The sequence below is a fragment of the Sorex fumeus genome, unplaced genomic scaffold (assembly GCF_029834395.1).
Source record: "Sorex fumeus unplaced genomic scaffold, SorFum_2.1 ptg000013l, whole genome shotgun sequence".
Classification (NCBI taxonomy): Eukaryota; Metazoa; Chordata; class Mammalia; order Eulipotyphla; family Soricidae; genus Sorex; species Sorex fumeus.
The window spans coordinates 27,670,732-27,691,129 of NW_026606070.1; the positions used below are offsets into that span (position 1 = coordinate 27,670,732).

Sequence of the window (20,398 nt, forward strand, 5' to 3'; positions counted from 1 at the left end):
GTACAGGCACCTCCAGATTGAAGTGCTGTAAGTGAGAGCTTACACAGAGACCAGCACCATTTGTTTAAAAGATTCTGAGGCTGAGTGATAATACAGCAGGCAAGGTATTTGCCTTTCACGCATTCAACATGCGTTGGATCTCCTGCACTCCACATGAAACTCCGAGCCCCTCCAGGAATGATCCCTGAGCTCAGGGTCAGGAATAAGCCCTGAGCACCACCGGGTGTAGCCCAAAACAAAATAAATTGAAAAGTAAAAGAATCGTTTTTTCTCAATTAAATTATGATAGTGACCTTGTCAAAAATCAGTCAACCCTATGATTCTTTCCTGTGCTGTCTTGGATTGGCTGGTGAGCTACTCTAAAGAGAAAAGAGTAAACTATAAGGTCTGCGCTTACATCATATATTTGCTGGCAGGCCCTGTATATCTTCATCAAGCACTTGTTTCTCACCCTAGTTCTCCTCCCTAATAAGCTTGACGGTATTTCCAGTTTACAGAAGATTTTGTTTTTAATTTTAATTATATTAAAGAACTGATTTACAAAGTTATTAATAGTTGAGTTTTAGACATAAAATGCTGTAGCATCAATCCCACCACCTGTTTCAGCTTCCCTCCACCAGTGTTCTCAAGTTCTCTGCCCCCTCCCCCACTCCAACCCCCAGCCTGAAACCTTGACAGGCACATTTTTATTTTTATTTATTTTTTTTAAATGTAGGAGTACTGCTATTTATTCAGCCACTGATTAGCTGATTGAATTGTGCATGAACTCCAGCTTACCTTTTTTTTTTCATTTTTTATAATTTTATTTATTGAATCACCGTGAGAGCAGTTACAAAGCTTTTGGGTCTAAGTCTTGGTCATACAATGAAACAACCACACCTTCACCAGTGCCCATTCTCCACCCCCAACAACCTCAGTATACCCCCATCTCACACCCTCCCCCTACCTGTGGGGCAGATGATTTCCACATTACTCTCTCTCTACTTTGATCACATTCAATATTTCAACACCAGACCCGCCATTATTATTTGAGATTTTACCCCAACACTCAGATCTGCTGAAAAGGCAACAGTAGACAATTTGTTTTCTATTGCTGGTTATGAATAACATATGATGTTGTGCGGCTGCAGTAGCGGCTGCGCAATTTTGAAATTCCGAAATTTTAACACTTAAATCTGGAGGGATTTCTGCCAAAACCTGCTGGGTTCTGAGATTTGCTCCTGAGTCTCTGGGATCATGGCCATTAAGCAGCTTGATCAGGAGCCAAAAAGGTCGTTCGTGGGTGATGACTTGAGGTCTCGTTGGGGTGGGGAGGACAGAACCAGCTCTACCCCCATCCTGTGAGGTCCAAAATATCTCGAACTGTGGACCCAAACCTGACTGTCCAATGGCCTCTGGAGGATGACGGCCACCGAGCCGCCAGGGGGAAGGAGGCGGAGGGACAACACCCTTTCCCCCCTGGGGTGGCCTGGCAACAGTAACCTACTGCGTGGTCCAGATGCATTTCTGCCAAAAGCCACTGGGTTTCGAGATTTGTTTCTGAGTCTCTGGGACCATGGCCATTAAGCAGCTTGATCAGGAGCCAGAGAGGCCGTTCGTGGGCGATGACTTGGGGTCTCGTTGGGGTGGAGAGGACAGGACTGGCTTCACCCCCATCCCGTGAGGCCTTGTGTGTCTCGTCACTGTGGGCCCAAACCTGACTGTCCAGTGGCCTCTGGAGGATGGCAGTCAGCGGGCTGTCAGGGGGAACAGGCCAAGGCATGAAACCTATTCCCACCTGGGTTGACCCAGCACCGGTAACATACTGCAGAGACCGGACGCATTTCTGCCAAAAGCCTTTGGGCTTCGAGATTTGTTTCTGAGTCTCTGGGATCATGGCCATTAAGCAGTTTGATCAGGAACCAGAGAGGCCATGCCTCCAATTATATAGCTGATCTGGAGGTGCTTTGTGGGTGGGTTTCCCACATACCTAACTTTTGGCCGTTTACTTTCTTGGTAAACTTTGCCCCATGTTTTTGGGGTCTGGCCAAAGGCACAACAGCAATTTTGGGGTATCTGGAAGTCTGAAGGTGCCATCAGGCTGCTGATGCACTTGCCTCACAGGTACAGCAGGCACATTTTTAAGTTTGGGTGTTGTAGTTTGGATCGCATGTTTTCAATGTGGCTAGCTCTGTGGTTTGCATCTATAGCTACGTCACCCCTGCTTGTTACCAATGTACCTGAGGCCCTGACCCCTGCTCCCCATTACTTCCTGTTATCATTCTTTTTTTATTTTTTATTTTTTTTTTGGCTTTTTGGGTCACACCCGGTGATGCACAGGGGTTACTCCTGGCTCATGCACTCAGGAACCATTCTTGGTGTTTCTCAGGGGACCACATGGGATGCTGGGAATCGAACCCCAGGTCGGCCGCGTGCAAGGCAAATACCCTACCCGCTGTGTTATCACTCCAGCACCACTTCCTGTTATCATCTTCTTACTTTCCCCCTTGACTGATAAGAGCCTAGTTAGAGGCTATTTTCTGACAAAAAAAGAAAGGACAGGACGATGGAGAAGTAGATATCACATAATCTAAAAGCACAGACATTAGACACATTAGCCAGGGGAAAACAGTGTTTTGGACTTCAACAACTCCTGGGTGGATTTTTGTATTAAGCTCTTGGCAGGTGCTCATATTAATGATCTCACACTAACAAAGGTTATGTTTCGTAGCAGAGCTTAACCAAAGCAGGGGAACAGACTTTTAGAAAAATTGAAAGCTTTAGCACTCAAAGAGGTTTCACTTACATGAAACATGAAAAACTCAGTTCTCCCAGGCTGGAGAGATACTAGAGAGAGTGGAGACATTCCTGCCTGCAGCTGATCCAGGTTCCACACTCAGCACCACATGTGGGTACCTAGCACTGCCAGGACCTGAGCACAGAGTCAGAACTAAGCCCTAAAGACCACAAGGTATGCCCCCACCCTCCTAAAATAAAATAAAATACTCAGGTCACTAAAAAAAAGAAATGAGGACTGAAATACTAGTGCAGGGGTTAAAGTGCTTGTCTTGTATGCAAGATCCTGATTCTATCACCAGCTCGAGATGGTCCACCAAACCCTTGTCACTTCCCTTCCCAAAGAGGTATCAGTAAGATCTTCCTCTGGTTTATAAATATCTTTACATAACTTCCTATGTTTTACATATCACTGTCACTGTCCTCCCATTGTTCATCGATTTGCTTGAGCCGGCCCAGTAACATTGTGAGACTTGATACTGTGTTTGGCATATCGAATGCGTCACGGGTAGCTTGCCAGGCTTTGCCATGCGGGTGAGATACCCTCGGTAGCTTGCCGGGCTCTTCGAGAGGAGCGGAAGAATCGAACTCGGGTTGGCCATGTTGGCTGCGTGCAAGGCAAATGCCTTACCCGCTGTGCTATCGCTCCAGCCCATTTTACATATAGTTTGACCAAATTTTTAGATTTTTCTAACAAACAAGCAAATGAAATTTTGTGTAAGAAGTGGGCCTCTTTCCCTGGATTCTAAGATAGAAAAGGATGTCCAGCCCAATCTCTGTGGAAGCAGGAATCTTTTCCAAAATCCATGTAAAGTCACCACTCCAGCCTGTATTTGAATACTTTCATGGGTAAAGACTTATTTTTCTCAAGGAATGTTTCCACTATGGTATAGCTCATTCGAAATATTTCTACACGTAGCTGACATTTGTTGCTCTGTTCCTTGTTCTACTCCTAGTTCCTAGCTCTAGGATCAACATAAAGCACTTTTGCTTTCTCACTCATGTTTCAACCTTTGAAACGCGTGTAGTTTTTTTTTCTGGTCTCTTTAAACTAAATTTATTGTTTCCCTTAACTTGTTTATTTAACGTGGTTCCCAGAAGCTTTAACATCTCATTCATCTTCTTCTGCATAGTCTCAAATGTGCATTATCAGTTTCTTAAGTCTAGTATCCATTAGTAGACACAGGCACCTAAAGAATCCTGTCTAAAGTACTAGAGAATAATACTATCACATCCCAGGAATGTACATATTCTGTTTGTGCCATCTGACATTTTCCAAAAACCACATCATAATCTTAGCTCCAATATAGAAGTTATTGCCTAAACAATATTCTTTCAATTTATTTGGCAAGAGGGGCTGGGATCACTTTTATTCCTGCCAGTGCTCAAGAGACCATATGCAGTATCAGGGTTCAAACCTGGATCAGCTGTATACAAAAGCCTTAACCATTGTACTCTCTCCAGCCCCTAAGCTTTTCTTTAAAGATAAGAAATTTTAAGCAAGTGGAATTCATCCCAATTCAATCAGCTTAATCAATGGCTAAATAAATATCAGTACTCCTATATTATTTACAAAAAGAATTTTAAGCAAAAGGAGAAGGATTTGAATGTCAGAGAGAAAAGAAAACCTTAGTACATACATTAAGGTTTGTATTATAGATTTGTACATGCAAAAATATATAATGCTTCATTGCATATTTCCTATTAATTTGTGACAATGATACGTTGTCAGTGTGAATTTTAACTTCACAATTTGAACGTATTGTTATTGATGATAATTTTTTTTTACTTACAATGGTTGCAGTACTTTGATTTTTGTACCCTGATCCTTTGAAACATGAATAAATATTTAGTTTAAGAAGCCAAATATGGGGGTATGGTGCCGTCAGCAGGTCAGTCTGTACCTGTGAGGAGAGTACATCAGCAGCCTGATGGCACCTTCAGACTTCCAGATACCCCAAAATTGCTGCTGTGCCTTTGGCCAGATCCCAAAAGCTTAGGGCAAAGTTTACCAAGAAAGTAAACGGCCAAAAGCTAGGCATGTGGGAGACACACCCACAAATCACCTCCGGCTCAGCTATATAATTGGAGGCATGGCCTCTCTGATTCATATTGAATTGCTTAATGGCCATGTTCCCAGAGACTGAGAAACAAATCTCAAAACCCAATGGCTTTTGGCAGAAATGCGTCCGATCCCTGCAGTAGGTTACCGGTGCTGGGCCAAGCCAGGTGGGAATAGGTTTCGTGCCTTGGCCTATTCCCCCTGGTGGTCCAGTGGCCCTCATCCTCCAGAGGCCACTGGACAGTCAGGTTTGGACCCGCAGTGACAAGAAACTCAGGGCCTCACGGGATGGGGGTGGAGCCGTTACTTTCCTCCCTGTCCCAACGAGACCCCAAGTCCACAAACGGCCTCTCTGGCTCCTGATCAAGCTGATTAACGGCCGTGATCCCAGAGACTCAGAAAAAAATCTCGAAACCCAGCGGCTTTTGGCAGAAATGCGTCCAGACCCCGCAGTAGGTTACTGTCTCTGGGCCACCCCAGAGGGGAAAGGGTGCTGTCCCTCGGCCTGCTCCCCCTTGGTGGTTTGGTGGCCGCCATCCGTCAGAGGCCATTGGACAGTCAGGTTTGGGCCCACAGTGATGAGACATGTTTGGCCTCACAGGATGGGGGTGGAGCCGGTCCTTTCCTCCCCGTCCCAACGAGAACCCAAGTCATCGCCCACAAACGGCCTCTCTGACTCCTGAGCAAGCTGCTTAATGGCCATGGTCCCAGAGACTCAGGAGCAAATCTCAGAACCCAGCAGGTTTGTCAGAAATCCCTCCAGATTTAAGTGTTAAAATTTCGGAATTTCAAAATTGCGCTGCCACACTGCAGCCACGTGACATCATATGTTATTCATAACCAGCAATAGAAAACAAATTGTCTACTGTTGCCTTTTCAGCAGATCTGAGTGTTGGGGTAAGATCTCAAATAATAATGGTGGCTCTGGTGTCAAGATATTGAATGTGATCAAAGTAGAGAGAGAGAGTAATGTGGAAATCATCTGCCCCACAGCTAGGGGAAGGGTGTGGGATGAGGGTATACTGGGGTTGTTGGGGGTGGAGAATGGGCACTGGTGAAGGTACAGATGTTTCATTGTATGATTGAGACTTAGACCCAAAAGCTTTTAACTGCTCTCACGGTGATTCAATAAAAAAAATTATAAAAAATTTAAAAAAAAAGTCAGGTGGAGTTCATGCCCAATTCAATCAGCTAATCAGTGGCTGAATAAACAGCAGTACTCCTACATAAAAAAAGAAGCCAAATATACTAGAATCTGAACAGGGGTTGGGATCTATACCAAAAACATACAAACATTCATTTAAAAAAACTATAGTAACATCTATGTTCATGGCAGTGAACAATAGCCAATAGTCATTGTACAATAGTAAGCATGTGGAAACAACCCAAATGTCCAACAACAGATGAAAGGATAAAGAAGTTGTAGTGGGACCAGAGGGAAGGTACAGTGGTTTGGGCACTTGCCTTGCATGCAGCTGACCTGGACTCAGCTCCCAGTACCTCAGATGGTCCCCTGAGCCTCACTAGGAGTGAGGCCTGAGACAGAGGCAAGAGTAAGCCCTAAGCATTGCTGGGTGTGGGCCACCCCTCCAAAAAAAGATGGTGCATATATATATATATCACTGTCACTGTTCTCCCATTGTTCATCAATTTGCTCGAGCGGGCCCGTTAACATTGTGAGACTTGTTACTGTGTTTGGCATATTGAATACGTCACGGGTAGCTTGCCGGGCTTTGCTGGGCGGGCGAGATACTCTCGTCAGCCCGCCAAGAGGGGCAGAGGAATTGAACTTGGCTGGAGCGATAGCACAGCGAGTAGGGAGTTTGCCTTGCATGCAGCCGACCCGGTCGACCTGAGTGTGATTCCTCCACCCATCTCGGAGAACCCGGCAAGCTATTGAGAGTATCTCTCCAGTGCGGCAAAGCCTGGCAAGCTACCCGTGATGTATTCGATATGACAAACACAATAACAACAAGTTTCACAATGTTACTGGGTCCACTCGAACAAATCAATGAACAACAGGAGGACAATGACAGTGATATATATATATATATATATATATGGATATTATGCAGCTATAATAAAAGATGAAATAATTTGAACAGTAATTTGCTCTATTATTAATATAATTAATCAAAATAAGTGAGGGGGTGGGGAGAGGGTAAGTATTGGATGATCTCACTTGTCTGTGGTAGACAGAGCAACGAAACAAGGGAACAGACAGCATCACTCAATGACAAACCCTTGACATGGGTTATAAACTCATTACGAAACAGTGGAGGGGCTAGGTATGGGGGAATGAACAGGTGGACTAGAGTTTCTAGGGTCAGTGGTGTAAGGTCTTGGACACTTTGTTGGTGGTGAGGTGCAATAACTTTGTACGTCAGTATCATACATGTTAACATCATTATAACCATGTTACCTAAACTATCATAAAAATAAGTTATAAAATATAATACATCATTGTAATCATCATGAACAGGGGCTGGTGGAGAGCTAAGTAAGTGGTAAAGTTCATACCTCATAGGTCTGAGGCTCTGGGTTCAAACTCTGGGACTTTCTTGGGGAAAAAAACAAGAACAAAATTGTAAACTTCACCAAATTTCTCAAGGAACTCTACCTCTCTTGTTGTACATTTTTCTTGATTTTGTTGGGCTGTGCGAGCTTCTGGATCCTTTTGGATGGATGAGCAAACAGTGCAGGAGAAGGAATTTCCCAGATGACAGAATCTCTACCACAGCTGAAGTTATACTGAATTCTGCAAGAAGCAGAAGAGAAAAGGAGGAAAACAAGCATGAATCCAAATTATCTTCGTAAAGTCTAACACTGGCCCTCCCAGGTCTAGGTATAAAAGTCCTTAAATGCTGAGTTCTTTTCTTTGTGGGGAGAAATTAGAAATGGTACAACTATCAGTTACTCACCAACCCACAGGTTTCTAATAGTCTACTTCCACATAAAATTTTTTCCTTAATAAATAAATTACATACTCTAAAATAGGCCCCAAATATGCTGATGAAAACTCTGTTGCATTTAAAACCAAATGTTTTCTTTCGTATCTATACAGGATGCAATAAGCAGGGACAGAGGTTAGATCATTGGAGAGTTATACTAGGCACATGTGGTTGAAGCAAAGATTCTGGTGTTTTGTTTCTTCGGGTGTTTTAAGGATCACATCCAGCTGTGCTCAGGCACATGCAGCAAGCAGAGACAAAGACTTTTAGGGGAGCCTTTTTTATATCTAAATGTAGCCAGGGAAAGTTTATCTGAAAAGCTAAGTTAGACCACTTGGATTAGGAAAATTTGAAAAAATGGTGGTGAGAAGTTTGTAATGATGGCGGGATTGGTGTTGGAATTGAATGTAATAAATGATTATGATCAACTTTATAAAAATAAAATTAAATTTAGAAAAGAAAAAAACAGCATCTGAAGTGAGAGAAGGGTGCTGGAGAGGTACCTCAATGGGTAAAGCACACACTGCATGCAGGAGTTCTCTGGCAACACATGGTCCTCCATGCACCATTAGGAGTGATAACCGTGCACTGATCCAGGAGTAATCCCATAGAACCACTAAATGTGGCCCAAAAATCAAAACAAAACCGAGAGAGAGAGAGAGAGAGAGAGAGAGAGAGAGAGAGAGAGAAGATACAGCTGTATGTAGATAAATATGGTGAGATGGGAAATAAATATCTTGGTGTGTTTGGGGAATAGATTTTTGTTTAGATATAAATGGTTCCATAACATAAGCATCATATGTTAAGTGTTTTTCACTTAAAGTCATAGCACAAGCATGTCCTCATGCCATGACACAGAAATAATACCTTTTGCAGAAGTAAATGACTTTAGGGGCTGGAGAGATCGAACAGCAGGTAAGGCATTTGCCTTGTAAGTGCCTTCCCTGCTCTAGAACCAGGTTTGAGTCCCCAGCACTCTACATGGTTTCCTGAGCCCACCAGCAGTGATCCCTGAGTACAGAGTCAGGAATATGCCCTCAAAACCACCAGGTATGGCCCCCAAACCACAAACACACAGTTGAAGTTAATAATTTTGGTGAATTAAGCATTTAGAAGCAATACATTGTCCAGGGCTGGAGCGATAGCATAGCCGGTAGAGTGTTTGCCTTGCACGTGGCTGACCTGAGTTCGATTCCTCTGCCCCTCTCAGAGAGCCCGGCAAGCTACCGAGAGTATTCCACCCGCATGGCAGAGCCTGGCAAGCTACCCGTGACATACTCAATATGCCAAAAACAGTAACAACAAGTCTCACAATGGAGACATTACCTGGTGCCCGCTCGAGAAAATCGATGAACAATGGGAGGACAGTGCTACAGGGCTACATTGTCCAATCTACTAATTTTACTAAGATTAACCCTAAGATTAGGGTTCACCTCACAGCTACCTCCATTACAGTCTTATAATTTCCAGGCATCAGAAACAGATCAATGATTAGGGTTAATCTTAGTAAAATTAGTAGATTGGACAATGTATTGCTTTTTAAAAAGGCTGGAGTTCCAGTTTCTTTTTCCTTCTTCCTGATGGAGAGATTTGATGGGTGGGCCACTCACCTGTCAGGTACATATCTGTAGGAGACCTCCTTGGGCTCGGCAAGGCTCTCGAGTCTTCTGGTCAAATGACTCTTCAAAGCAAATGGGGAAACAGGGTAAATGGAATCTTGATTACCCCAAAGCAGTCTTCTGTTAAATAAAACAACAACAAAAAAAGAAAGCAATAAGATAGTCACTGGATCACTAGAAATTGCTCTTGATGATTTTGATACAGATATAATTCACCTCCCAGCTACCTCTGTTACAGTCTTATCATTTCCAGGCATCAGAAACAGATCAATGATTTATGGGGGTTAAAATGAGAACAAAATACACGTTTTAATCGGCTTTCTTAAAGATGGTAACCCAAAAGAACTCTGTTTAAGATGTTTATTTTCTTTCTCTTTCTTTTTTTGGGTGGGGAGGGTCCACACCCAGCACTGTATTAGGGGGCCAGGGTTACTCCTGGAGGGCTGAGGGGGTCACTCCTGGTGGTGCTCAGGTGACCATATGTAGCATACTTTGCAAGTGCTCAGTTATTGAGCTCTCCCTCAGCAAGACATAGTTCTTTCTGAGTGCATGAAATTGATACTATGGGAGGGTAATATAAAATGGGGGTATATTTCATGCTCCCACTTGGAATGAAGCCTTGTACCATACAGCAATAATACAGTATAGTTACCATTGGTGAATACTTACTGTGTGCCAGGCACTGGAGTAAGTGCTCTACAGACACCAGATTTCTCAACAACCATGGGAAATAGGTGTGCTTATTGTGTAGGGGGAGAGAAAAGGAGAAATCAGTCTAAGGTCAACCTAAAAAAAAGGATTCGTGAAAGAAAATAAGAGAGACTGCCGGAAATGAGGGCCAACCCAAGGGAGGGTATGAATAAGAAGTTGGAATAATCCAGGATTGGACAGAGCATTAGAAACACAAGTCAAACTGAAGTCGAATATTTTTGATGACATGAGCTGGGAAGGCAGAAGAGGCTTTGAAAGGAAAAAATAACTCAATAACCTGACTTGACAACCTAATCCAATTTGCCAACTCATTCCTTTCAAAGAGTTCCGGTTTTGTTGTGTTCAGATTCATCGATATTTTTTGTTTATAAACTTTTACTACTTAATTTTGTTCCTTTGATTATTTTACACCCACCCCCAATTTATCACCCTCATCCCACGCCCTTCTCCTCAGCGCTGGGATTGCTTCTTTAAAGCTCAGCGCTACCCTTAATGCCCACTGCTTGTCTTCTATTTGCTCCATCAGTCCAGCAACCTCAGCTTCGGGTTGCCCACAATCAGTGCTTGTCTTTTACCTTGTCTTACTTCACTCTGCATAATTCCTACGAGCTCCTTCCACTTTCTACAGGCCAATACAGGGAGGGTGATCTGAAGCCTCTGGGTATCGTTGATTTTGTTGGTGCCTTTGGAATTTGAGTCACTGCTCCTCTGAGTAGTCTGCAATCGCTAGAGTTGGGACCCCAATCTGAGTGACAATCCCAGGCATGTGCAGAACTTGGGGGTCTGGTTGCCCCAAGACCAGATATGCAAGAGGAACTTTGCTTGTGAAGAACTACAGGTGGATCTTTTTTGGCCCCAGTGATGCCCCCATGCTCAAACTTCAGCTGACCCCCAGAGGAGGGTCACTGGTTGAGTGGTGATTCCCTACCTTGAACAAGCATGGTCTGATGGTCCCAGCCAGGGCACAGGGAGTCTTCCCCTCAGTCTTTATTCCCAGGGCACAGGGAGTCTTCCCCTTAGTCCTTATTCCCGGCTGCTCACTGGCTGTCTGGCCTCTGCAATGTGATGTTCATCTGCTCCCCCAACACCTCAACTAGGAACTAGACTCTCCAGTGCTCCACCGCACTCTGGAGGACGGCCTCTCCATTCTGAACCTGGTGACAAACACTCCAGGTGGCCACCTCCTTCCTTTTTTTTTTAATTTTAATTTTTTTAAATTGAGTCACAGTGAGATACATTGTTACAAATTTGTTCATGTTTGGGTTTCAGCCATATAATGTTCCAACACACACTCTCTTCTCCCCTTCCTTTTGGGCATTATGGTTTGCAATACAGATCACTGTATTTTTAATACTCAGATCTTTCCAGAGTGTTCATTTCCAATTATTGTCATACTGGCGCCTTCTCTATCATATGTGCCCTCCATCCCCACACACTTGTGGCAAGCCTCCAAACACTGACCAATCCTCCTGGCTTGTTTTCCCTGTGCTTGAATATTAGTTTCAGGCCTTTTTTTTTTTTAATATTCCACAAGAGAATACAATCATTCTATATCTGTCTCTCTCCTCCCGACTTTTTTCACTGAGCATGATACTCTCCATGTCCATCCATTTATAAGCAAATTTCATGACTCCATTTTTACTAATGGCTGCATAGTATTCCATTGTGTAGATGTGCCATAATTTCTTTATCCAGTCATCTGTTCTTGGGCACTCGGGTTGTTTCCAGATTCTGGCTAGTATAAAAAGTGTTCCAATGAACACAGAAGTTCAGATGGTGTTTCTGCTGTGCATTTTTAGGGACGCAGAATATGTTCCCAGAAGTGGTGGTGCTGGGTGAAATGCCACCTCCCTCCTTCTCTCAAGTCCTGAAGTCTCTCCAGGAGTGAGCAAGCACCACACCTGTAGTGATTGCTACCCTCCCTCATCTCCTGATGCTGGTCTCTTTGCTTCTGGGCCTGAATTCACTTGCTGAATTCACTTGTTGAAAAGGCAGGAGGAGAAGGAATTCAGCATTTGCCACCTTCATACTCCACAGAAGCTTGGTTTCTCTGCTCCCAAGGCATAAGCCAGAAATACTTATTAATATCCCACACCACCTTCATTCTGAGGATTCCATTTTTTAAACATGGTTCACATCTTTCATTTCTCCTTATCCATATTGTTTTTGACTTAGTCCAGAACCCATTATCTTTTTTTCTCCATACCATGGATATATATATATATATATATATATATATATATATATATATATATATTCTAAATGCCAGTCTAATCCAGGCACTCCAATGTTTCGGAAACTTCAAAGGGGAAAAGGTCGAGGTAAAAGCACCATGATGGGGAACACAAGGAAAGGAAGATGTCAAAACAAAAATGCATCGCTTGTATTTAAAGGCATCTAATGGAAGAGAACAGTGCAGTCTCCTGCCCCCGTGCCTGGCTGTCCTTGCCGAGGCCCCTTGGAGGGGAGCGGGTTGAGCTTTCCTCCCAGCCCCGACCAGGGCTCCGGCAGCTGAAGACCTCCAGGACCAGCCACCACCATGCTGAGACCACTCTCCGCACACATGAAGGTACTGGCAGAGGGACAAATCCACGCGGGTTCCAGGGCCGAGATCTCCAAGCCTACTTGGATTGGGGCCGAGCATCCTCCACCCAGATCCTCCAAATTCCAGTAGGCAGGGGTCATACCCACCAACTGGCCCCCTGGCGCCATGTAATCCCATCAACGGCCAAGACTCAGAGACTATAAAAACCAGCTCCCGGAACCGCGCGGCTCGAATCTTATCATCTTATCATCTCATTCCTACTTTGGACAAACTGGCAGGCTACCAAATGTAGCCTGCCCACACGGCAGAGTCTAGCAAACTCCCCACCCAGGGCGTACCCAATATGCCAAATACCAGTAACAATGAAGGGTCTAATTCTCCTAAAGAGCCTTGAATATAACCTCAGGGCTAGGATGAAAGAGACTTTACTGGGGCCTGCTCGAGGCAATCGACGAATAACAGGATGATTTGTGTTGTGTGATTTGTGAATGTAACTTAGATATGAAAGGGGGGTGTGATGGTGAAAACCAATGGACAACAGGATTTGGTCAGGAGAACATCAATGGCAATAACAGAGAAAGATGAAGGGTGCCTTTGGATAGGATTACAGGTGAAGAGAGGTAAAGAAGTCAGAGGTTAGAAACCAGCTAAAAAGTAAGTAAAGGCCCTCCCGTTGATCGTCGATTTGCTCGAGCGGGCCCAGTAACGTCTCCATTGGAGACTTTGTTGTTACTGTGTCTGGCATATCGAATACTCTCGGTAGCTTGCCGGGCTCTCCGAGAGGGGCGGAGGAATCGAACTCGGGTCGGCCATGTTGGCCGCTTGTAAGGCGAACGCCCTACCCGCTGTGCTAGAAACCAGCTAAAAGGTATATTTCATGTTTTCTATTCATTGCTGAGAACCCACTATTTGCTGCTTCAAATTCAAAGCAGTTAAGTCCATAATATGTGGTCCCAAAGGTGCCTCCCAAAGCATCATCAGTGCTACTTTATGTGATTATCAGCAAGCTGAAAATTTTGGTCATTAAAAACTAGAAAATGTGGAGCCCGGGAGATATCTCGAGTGATGGAGCATGCACCTCGATACAAAAGGCTCAGATTTGACCCTGGCACGTCCAAGTGTGATCCCGATGGCCCTCTGAACACTGTTGAGGGTGACAGTGTTCCCCTGACAAATAAAGAAGGAAAGAGACAGAGGGGAGAGAATGCAAAGCCTGGACGGAACGCATGCTGGGCGTCCATTCTCAGTCCCACCTGGCCTCCTCCAGCACTGTCCTGGCTGAGCAGGAAGCCTGAGAATCACGGGGAATGGTCCCCCAGGGGCAGTCAAAGAGAAACAAGTAACTATACAAAATATTCTGAGGGGCTGGAACATTTATATATGTTCCAAGGAAGGAGGAATTAGAAAACACATAATATGAACAGAAAGCATCCAGGATTATGTAAAAGGCAAGTAATTTGGTCAAAGTAAATTAGAAAGCCAAGGCTCAATGGAGTGCAGAAAAAAAAGTGGGGATGAATTCTCTAAGGTAAAGAAGAAACTAATCAACAAGTCGTGGTGGTGAAAAACGGGCACTGGTGGAGGGATGGGTATCTGATCATTGTATAATTGAAACCCAAGCACAAAAAAATTGTAAATCTACAACTGTAAAAAAATAAAAATAAAAAAAAACCACAAAAAAAAAAGAAGAAACTAATCAACAAGTCAAAGAGTATCTTGTGCAGATGATTCATTACTGTATATTTTTAAATCAACTATGATTAGCTGTCACATGATTAGAAATATCAAGGGAATTAAAATAGATTTTAAAATATCAATGGTAATATTATTATATATTAACATTTTCATATATAAGTGATTAATATTATGTATTATAACTATATTAATATCCTATATTATAAAATATCAAAGGACTTGACCCCAGAGTATAGACTATCATTGATACTATATATACTTGATGAATCAATAAAACACAACAAAGTTGGATACACTCACACACTGATTCTAGAATAAAGGAATTCGATGATTTCCTCAGATCTTGGTATTCAGTTATCCCTTTCTGAACAGCCAAATTTCTTGTCTACAAATTTTCATAGAAAGTATAAACAGTGTTTGTCAGCCTATATCTAAGGAACTCTTGCTCTGAAATTATCATACTCTCACCTCCATTATAACAATTACTTTATGTAGCTTTCATCCTTTTTAATTGCTTTATGTTTTGAAGATGGAAGTCCATCTTTTACTTTTAATTGAGGCAACATCAGTATACAAGAGTAAAAATATCAAATATTTCAAAGGTACAATGTTATCGTAACGTGCCCTCAGCCAGTGCCCAAATCCTTCACTCCATTTCGCTGGGCCCTTTCAGCCCACTCCACTCTGCCCTCCACTCTTGCGAGTCTTAATTCTGTGGCCAGAATCTAAAGGGTTTGTTTTCATTGAACACATCTCTTCTTTATTTGTTCTGTTAATCTTTCTGTTGTGCGCTTGTTTGGGGTTGCTCAGAGGTTATTCCTGGTTCTGTGCCCATGAGTGCCCCCGGCAGTGCTCAGGGAGCATATGTGGTTTGGGGGGTTTAAAATGGGGTTTGGCAAGTTCCTTAACCCCTGTACTATCTCTCCAGTTCCTGCTTTGTTTCTTTAAAGACCACATAGGAGTGAGATCAACCAGTAGTTGTCTTTCTTCTGACTTATTTCACTTAGAATGACCCCCTCCAGTTTTGTCCATGTTATACATGTTATAGTCGAGGATTACTCCCTTGTGAGTTGATATCTGATGCTGATATCAGTCTTTCATTTCTTTTTTTATCAGTCTGGCCAATCAAAATAATACTTTAAATGTCTCCTTATAAAATCTATTTTATTTTAACCATTTGGCTAGAGCGATAGCACAGCAGTAGGGCGTTTGCCTTACAAGCGGCCAACATGGCCGACCCGAGTTCGATTCCTCTGCCACTCTCGGAGAGCCTGGCAAGCTACCGAGAGTATCTCGCCCGCACGGCAGAGCCTGGCAAGCTACCCGTGACATATTCGATATGCCAAACACAGTAACAACAAGTCTCATGATGGAGACGTTACTGTGCCCGCTCGAGCAAATTGATGAACAATGGGAGGACCGTGATACATTTTGGTCCTTGATTTTTGAGCCTTCACTTTCCTGGATGTCTTGCCTCTTTCTCCTATTCCTTAAACTGTGACATGTGCCCCAGAGTTCTATCCTTTTCCATTTGTCTTATTAATAAATACTGATGGTTCCAAGAGTGTCTTCCTGTTTTCTCAAGCACTCTCTGTTTTCCAAGTATGTAGCATGTTGCTCAGAAACATGCCACGTGTCCACATACACCTTTCTCTTAAACATATCCCATTCTGGCATTTCCTTTCAGTGTGATAGTATTTATCACTGTGTTTCTAAAGACAAGTCTAGAAATCATAGTTGACTCCTCCTCCTCTCTCTTAGACTCATACTTATTTGTCTCTAAGTTCTGTCCATCTCTGTCTTTATTCTGTTTGTTCTCTTAAGATCACTGTCTTAGGATAGGCCTTCATTATTTCTCGCTTACATTGCTCCAATAGCCTTAAATCATCTTCCTTCTATCAAGGGAACCATGCTTTTATAAATTAGTCAGTGTGGTATGATTCATGTAAAGTAATGGGCTTTGTGGGATATAGAAAAAGATTCAATTCCCAGCCTGAGAGGAAGTAGAGCGGGGAGGGCTTTTGCCTTGCACGAGACTGACCTGAGTTCAATCCCCAATACCCCATATTGGTACTGAGCACTGCCAGGAGTGACCCAAAAACTAAAAAAGGTTAAAAAAAAGATTTAATTCCCAATTCACATACCACCAAACTGAGTGAACTTGATGAGTTACTTTCCTTAGTTCAATTCCCTGACTTAGACATTTCTTCCATTTTTCTTCTAGTTTCACAGAAAGCTGGGGTGGAGGGGAGTTTAGAGCAAGAACTGGTATTATTGTTTACAGTTCTATCAATATTCATTAAAATACCTCTTATCAATATATATACATCTCACCAATGTATATGTGTATATATCCATCAAGAAAAGAATTTAAAGCTTTTTATATTTAATGTATAAAAATAAATCTTTAAAAAATTTAGTTTTTAGATTATACCAAAGTATCAAGGTACAGAATTAATACCTATTTTCAACTAATTAATATATCATTTATGAATGCCTGAAACAAAAAATACAACATTAACCTTAGCATGGGAAATAATTGAACTACATTAGTACAAATTTATTAGCACGTGTATAAGATACACATGAAGAAAACTTACAAAATTGTGATGAAATAAAGCAAATGACAAAATTAATATGATCCCTGAGCACAGTGCCAGGAGTAAGCCTTGAGCACAAGAGGCATGGGGTCAAAAAAAAAAAGAAAAAGAAAATAAGAAATCCATATAATTACATTCTTCTTATATTTAACTAATAAATAAAGACCATCTTTTAGAGAAAGGATAATCTTTCAGCAAACGAGGCTTGGAAAACTGGATATTCATAAGCAAAAAGAAATCAATGTAGACAGAGATTTTACATCTATCAGAAAAATTGCCCTGAAAATGTCATGGAAAAATCTAGGTGGCCTTGGATTAAGAATGCATTTTAAGCATGACACAAAAAGTACAATTATGAGGAAAAGTTGATAAATTGGACATTAAATGTAGAACTTCTTTCAATTGTAAGACTTCACACCAAAAGACAACTTAAGAATGGTCACAAACGGTCAGTCTCAAGCATGTAATAAAGAACAGGGAATTCAAAATATACAGAGTTCTAAAATTCAAAAAAAAAAAGAAGTAATTCAAAAAGTAGACAAGATATCTAGAGACTAGATCAAGAAGATACATAGGTGGCAAATAAGCATATAGAGTATGTCCTTAGGGAATGGCCAATGAAAATAGTGAGAGATACCACTACTCAGTACCTATTGAAATGGCTAGGATACGAAATGTTGTAACACCTAATGCTGGTGAGAATGTGGAACAAGAGCTCTTATTTGCCACTAGAGACACCGGAATGGATACTTTGAAAGATAATATAGCAGTTGTTTACAAAGCTAAACATACTCTTATGATACCATGCAGAATAGTATTTCTAGGTATTTCCCTATTCAAAATTGCCAAGAACTGGAAGCAACCAATGTATCCTTTAACAGAAAAATAGATAAATTGGATCCACCAAGACAATAAAATATTACTCAATGTTTTTTTAAAAATAGATAATGGAGCACTTGAGCAGTTAAAAACATGAAAGAACCTTAAATTCCTATTGCTAAGTGAAAAGCCCAGTTTCCATGGTTGCCTACTAAATGATTTCAACTATATGACATCCTAGAAAGACAAAACTACAGAAACTACAAAATGTCAGTGGTTGCAGTGGTTTAGAGATGGAGGAAGAGAAGGGAAGGGCTGACTAGGTCGAGTGGTCGAGTGCAGGTAATTTTTAGGACAATGGACTATTATGTATAATACTATCAAGTGGGATTCATGACATGTGCATTTGTCAAAACCCATAGAACTGTACAACACAGAGAATCCTAATGAAAGTTACAGATTTATTAATTATGTGCCAATATCTGTTCATCAATTTTAACAAATGTTACCACAGTATGCAAAATGTTAATGATAAGTAAAATTGGACTAGTGGGCAGTAAGATTTAAATTCACTCCATACTTAGGCTCAAATTTTCTCTAAATCAAAATCTGCTTTAAAAAGTAAAATCTAAGGCTAGGGATGGGGCTCGGCAGTAGAGCACATGCCTCGCAAGGTTCAGTCCCCAGCAAACCCCTCCCATCTCCCTCCAAACAAAAAAATCTATTAATTAAAAAGCAACAGGGGTGGGGGGGGTGATACAAGGAGGGAGGAATTAGACTTCACTTGGGGCTTGAAATAGGAGAGAAGGAAGCCAAGGATAAAGATGAGAGTTCCAGCCCAGGGAAGAGCCCAAGAACAGATAATGCTCTAGGCAGAGCATTGATGGTAGAAGCAGCAAAGTTGAACCTGGAGGATGTACACTCAGTTTTCAAGCATGTGGTAGCAAACCCTGGTCAGTGGCTCTCAACCCCTGCCTAGTGGAATCATCTGGAATGTTTTTCTATTGCTAAGACTGAGCTGTAGAAAAACTCAGGATTTCTGGGAATCGACCTGTCCAATCTTAAAGGTTCCCCAGCAACTCCAAAGTGTGACAAATTTGAGGCCCAATGACCTTGAGTGGTCTTTCCATGTTGACTCAACTGAAGCGATGACAGGCTTCAGTGAATCCAGTTGAGCAGAGAGGTTGGAGGCAGAGCCATTGGCAGGTAAGACACCACAGTCACCACAAACAAGTCTGTATACCAGAGCCTTACCTATCTGGGGTTCCCCATTGTTTCTTAGGTCTAGAAAGATCATGTAGTCTCTTCCTAGAAAAAGAACTAACAAAAACACACTGGTTAATCAAAAGAGAATTCTTAACAAATATGGTTATAATTGACAACTCCTACTCGAACAAATCCCATCTGATGGGGAGGGGAAACTCCATGCCCTATTTGAGGTTATTTGAAAAGTGTTGAGTCTCAAACTATTATATATATATATATATATATATATATATAGTGTGTGTGGATGGTAGAAATAGTACAGGGGTTAAGGTACTTGCCTTGCACGCAGCCAATCTGGTCCAAAACCCAGCATCACATACATCCTTCCAAGCCCTACCAAGAGTGAGCCCTGAGCACAGAATCAGGAGTAAGCCCTCACACAGACGGGTGGCCCAAGTCTCTTCCCCAAAAAATGTGAATCTAAAATTTTCCCTTCTGGAATTGTTGATAATCAGTAATGAAATAAAGACAATAAATATTCTATAAAGCTAAGAGCATATTCTTTCCAGAAGACCTCAGGTGAAATCACACTTGTTAAAAGAGGAAATTCTCCCTTTGCATATTAACTTATGCATGGCTTAATAGCACTGAATTCTCAAGAAATTTACAGCTAAATTTAAGACTGAATGTCTAGCTTCAGAAAAAAAAACTTCAATTGCTAAAAAATATTTCTGGAGCTAGTCTGCCTCTTTCCTACCCTACTATGTTCCTTGGCAATTTAAAAAAATTTTTTTGAAGCAAGCTAGTTTTTTTTTTAATTTTTTTTTTTATTAGTGAAACACGATGAGGTACAGTTGTAGATTTACAATTTTTTGTGCTTGGGTTTGATTATACAATGATCAGATACCCATCCCTCCACCAGTGCCCATTTTCCACCACCATGGATAATATCCCTCCCACCCCCATCCCCCCATCCCCCCCTGCCTCTGTGGCAGGGCAATCCCCTGTGTTCTCTCTCTCCTTTTGGGTGTTGTGGTCTGCAAAACAGGCATTGAGTGGCAAACATGTTCAGTCCATAGTCTACTTTCGACATGCATCTCCTCTCCTGGGAGGATCCTTCAAACACCCTTTATTTGGTGTTCCCTTTTCTATCTGAGCTGCCCTTTCCTCTAGGATACCCGGCTGGCCTCTAAGTTATGGAGTAATCCTCCTGGTGCTGATCTCAGCTATTCTTGGGTATTAATCTCATATTTTGTTATTTTATATCCCCCAGATGAATGCAATCTTTCTATGTCTATCCCTCTCTTTCTGACTCATTTCGCTTAGCATGATACTTTCCATGTTGTACCACTTGTATGTAAATTTCATGACTTCATCTTTTCTAACAGCTACATAGTACTCCATTGTGTAGATGT

The 20,398-nt window shown here is 42.1% G+C and overlaps 2 protein-coding genes across 2 annotated transcripts in view; both read right to left on the reverse strand.

Annotated features, from left to right (window-relative positions):
* The window catches only part of ARL9 (ADP ribosylation factor like GTPase 9), a 202,288-nt gene that overhangs the window by 145,148 nt on the left and 36,742 nt on the right, over positions 1-20,398 (reverse strand). The window lies entirely within an intron of this gene.
* The window catches only part of SPMAP2L (sperm microtubule associated protein 2 like), a 51,631-nt gene that overhangs the window by 12,533 nt on the left and 18,700 nt on the right, over positions 1-20,398 (reverse strand). Inside the window, exons 4-7 of the mRNA XM_056111189.1 lie at positions 19,032-19,097; positions 9,399-9,527; positions 7,458-7,595; positions 7,358-7,366 (exon numbers count right to left, since the gene is read on the reverse strand). Of these exons, the coding sequence (XP_055967164.1) occupies positions 7,358-7,366; positions 7,458-7,595; positions 9,399-9,527; positions 19,032-19,097 (342 nt within the window). The remainder of the gene's footprint in view (positions 1-7,357; positions 7,367-7,457; positions 7,596-9,398; positions 9,528-19,031; positions 19,098-20,398) is intronic.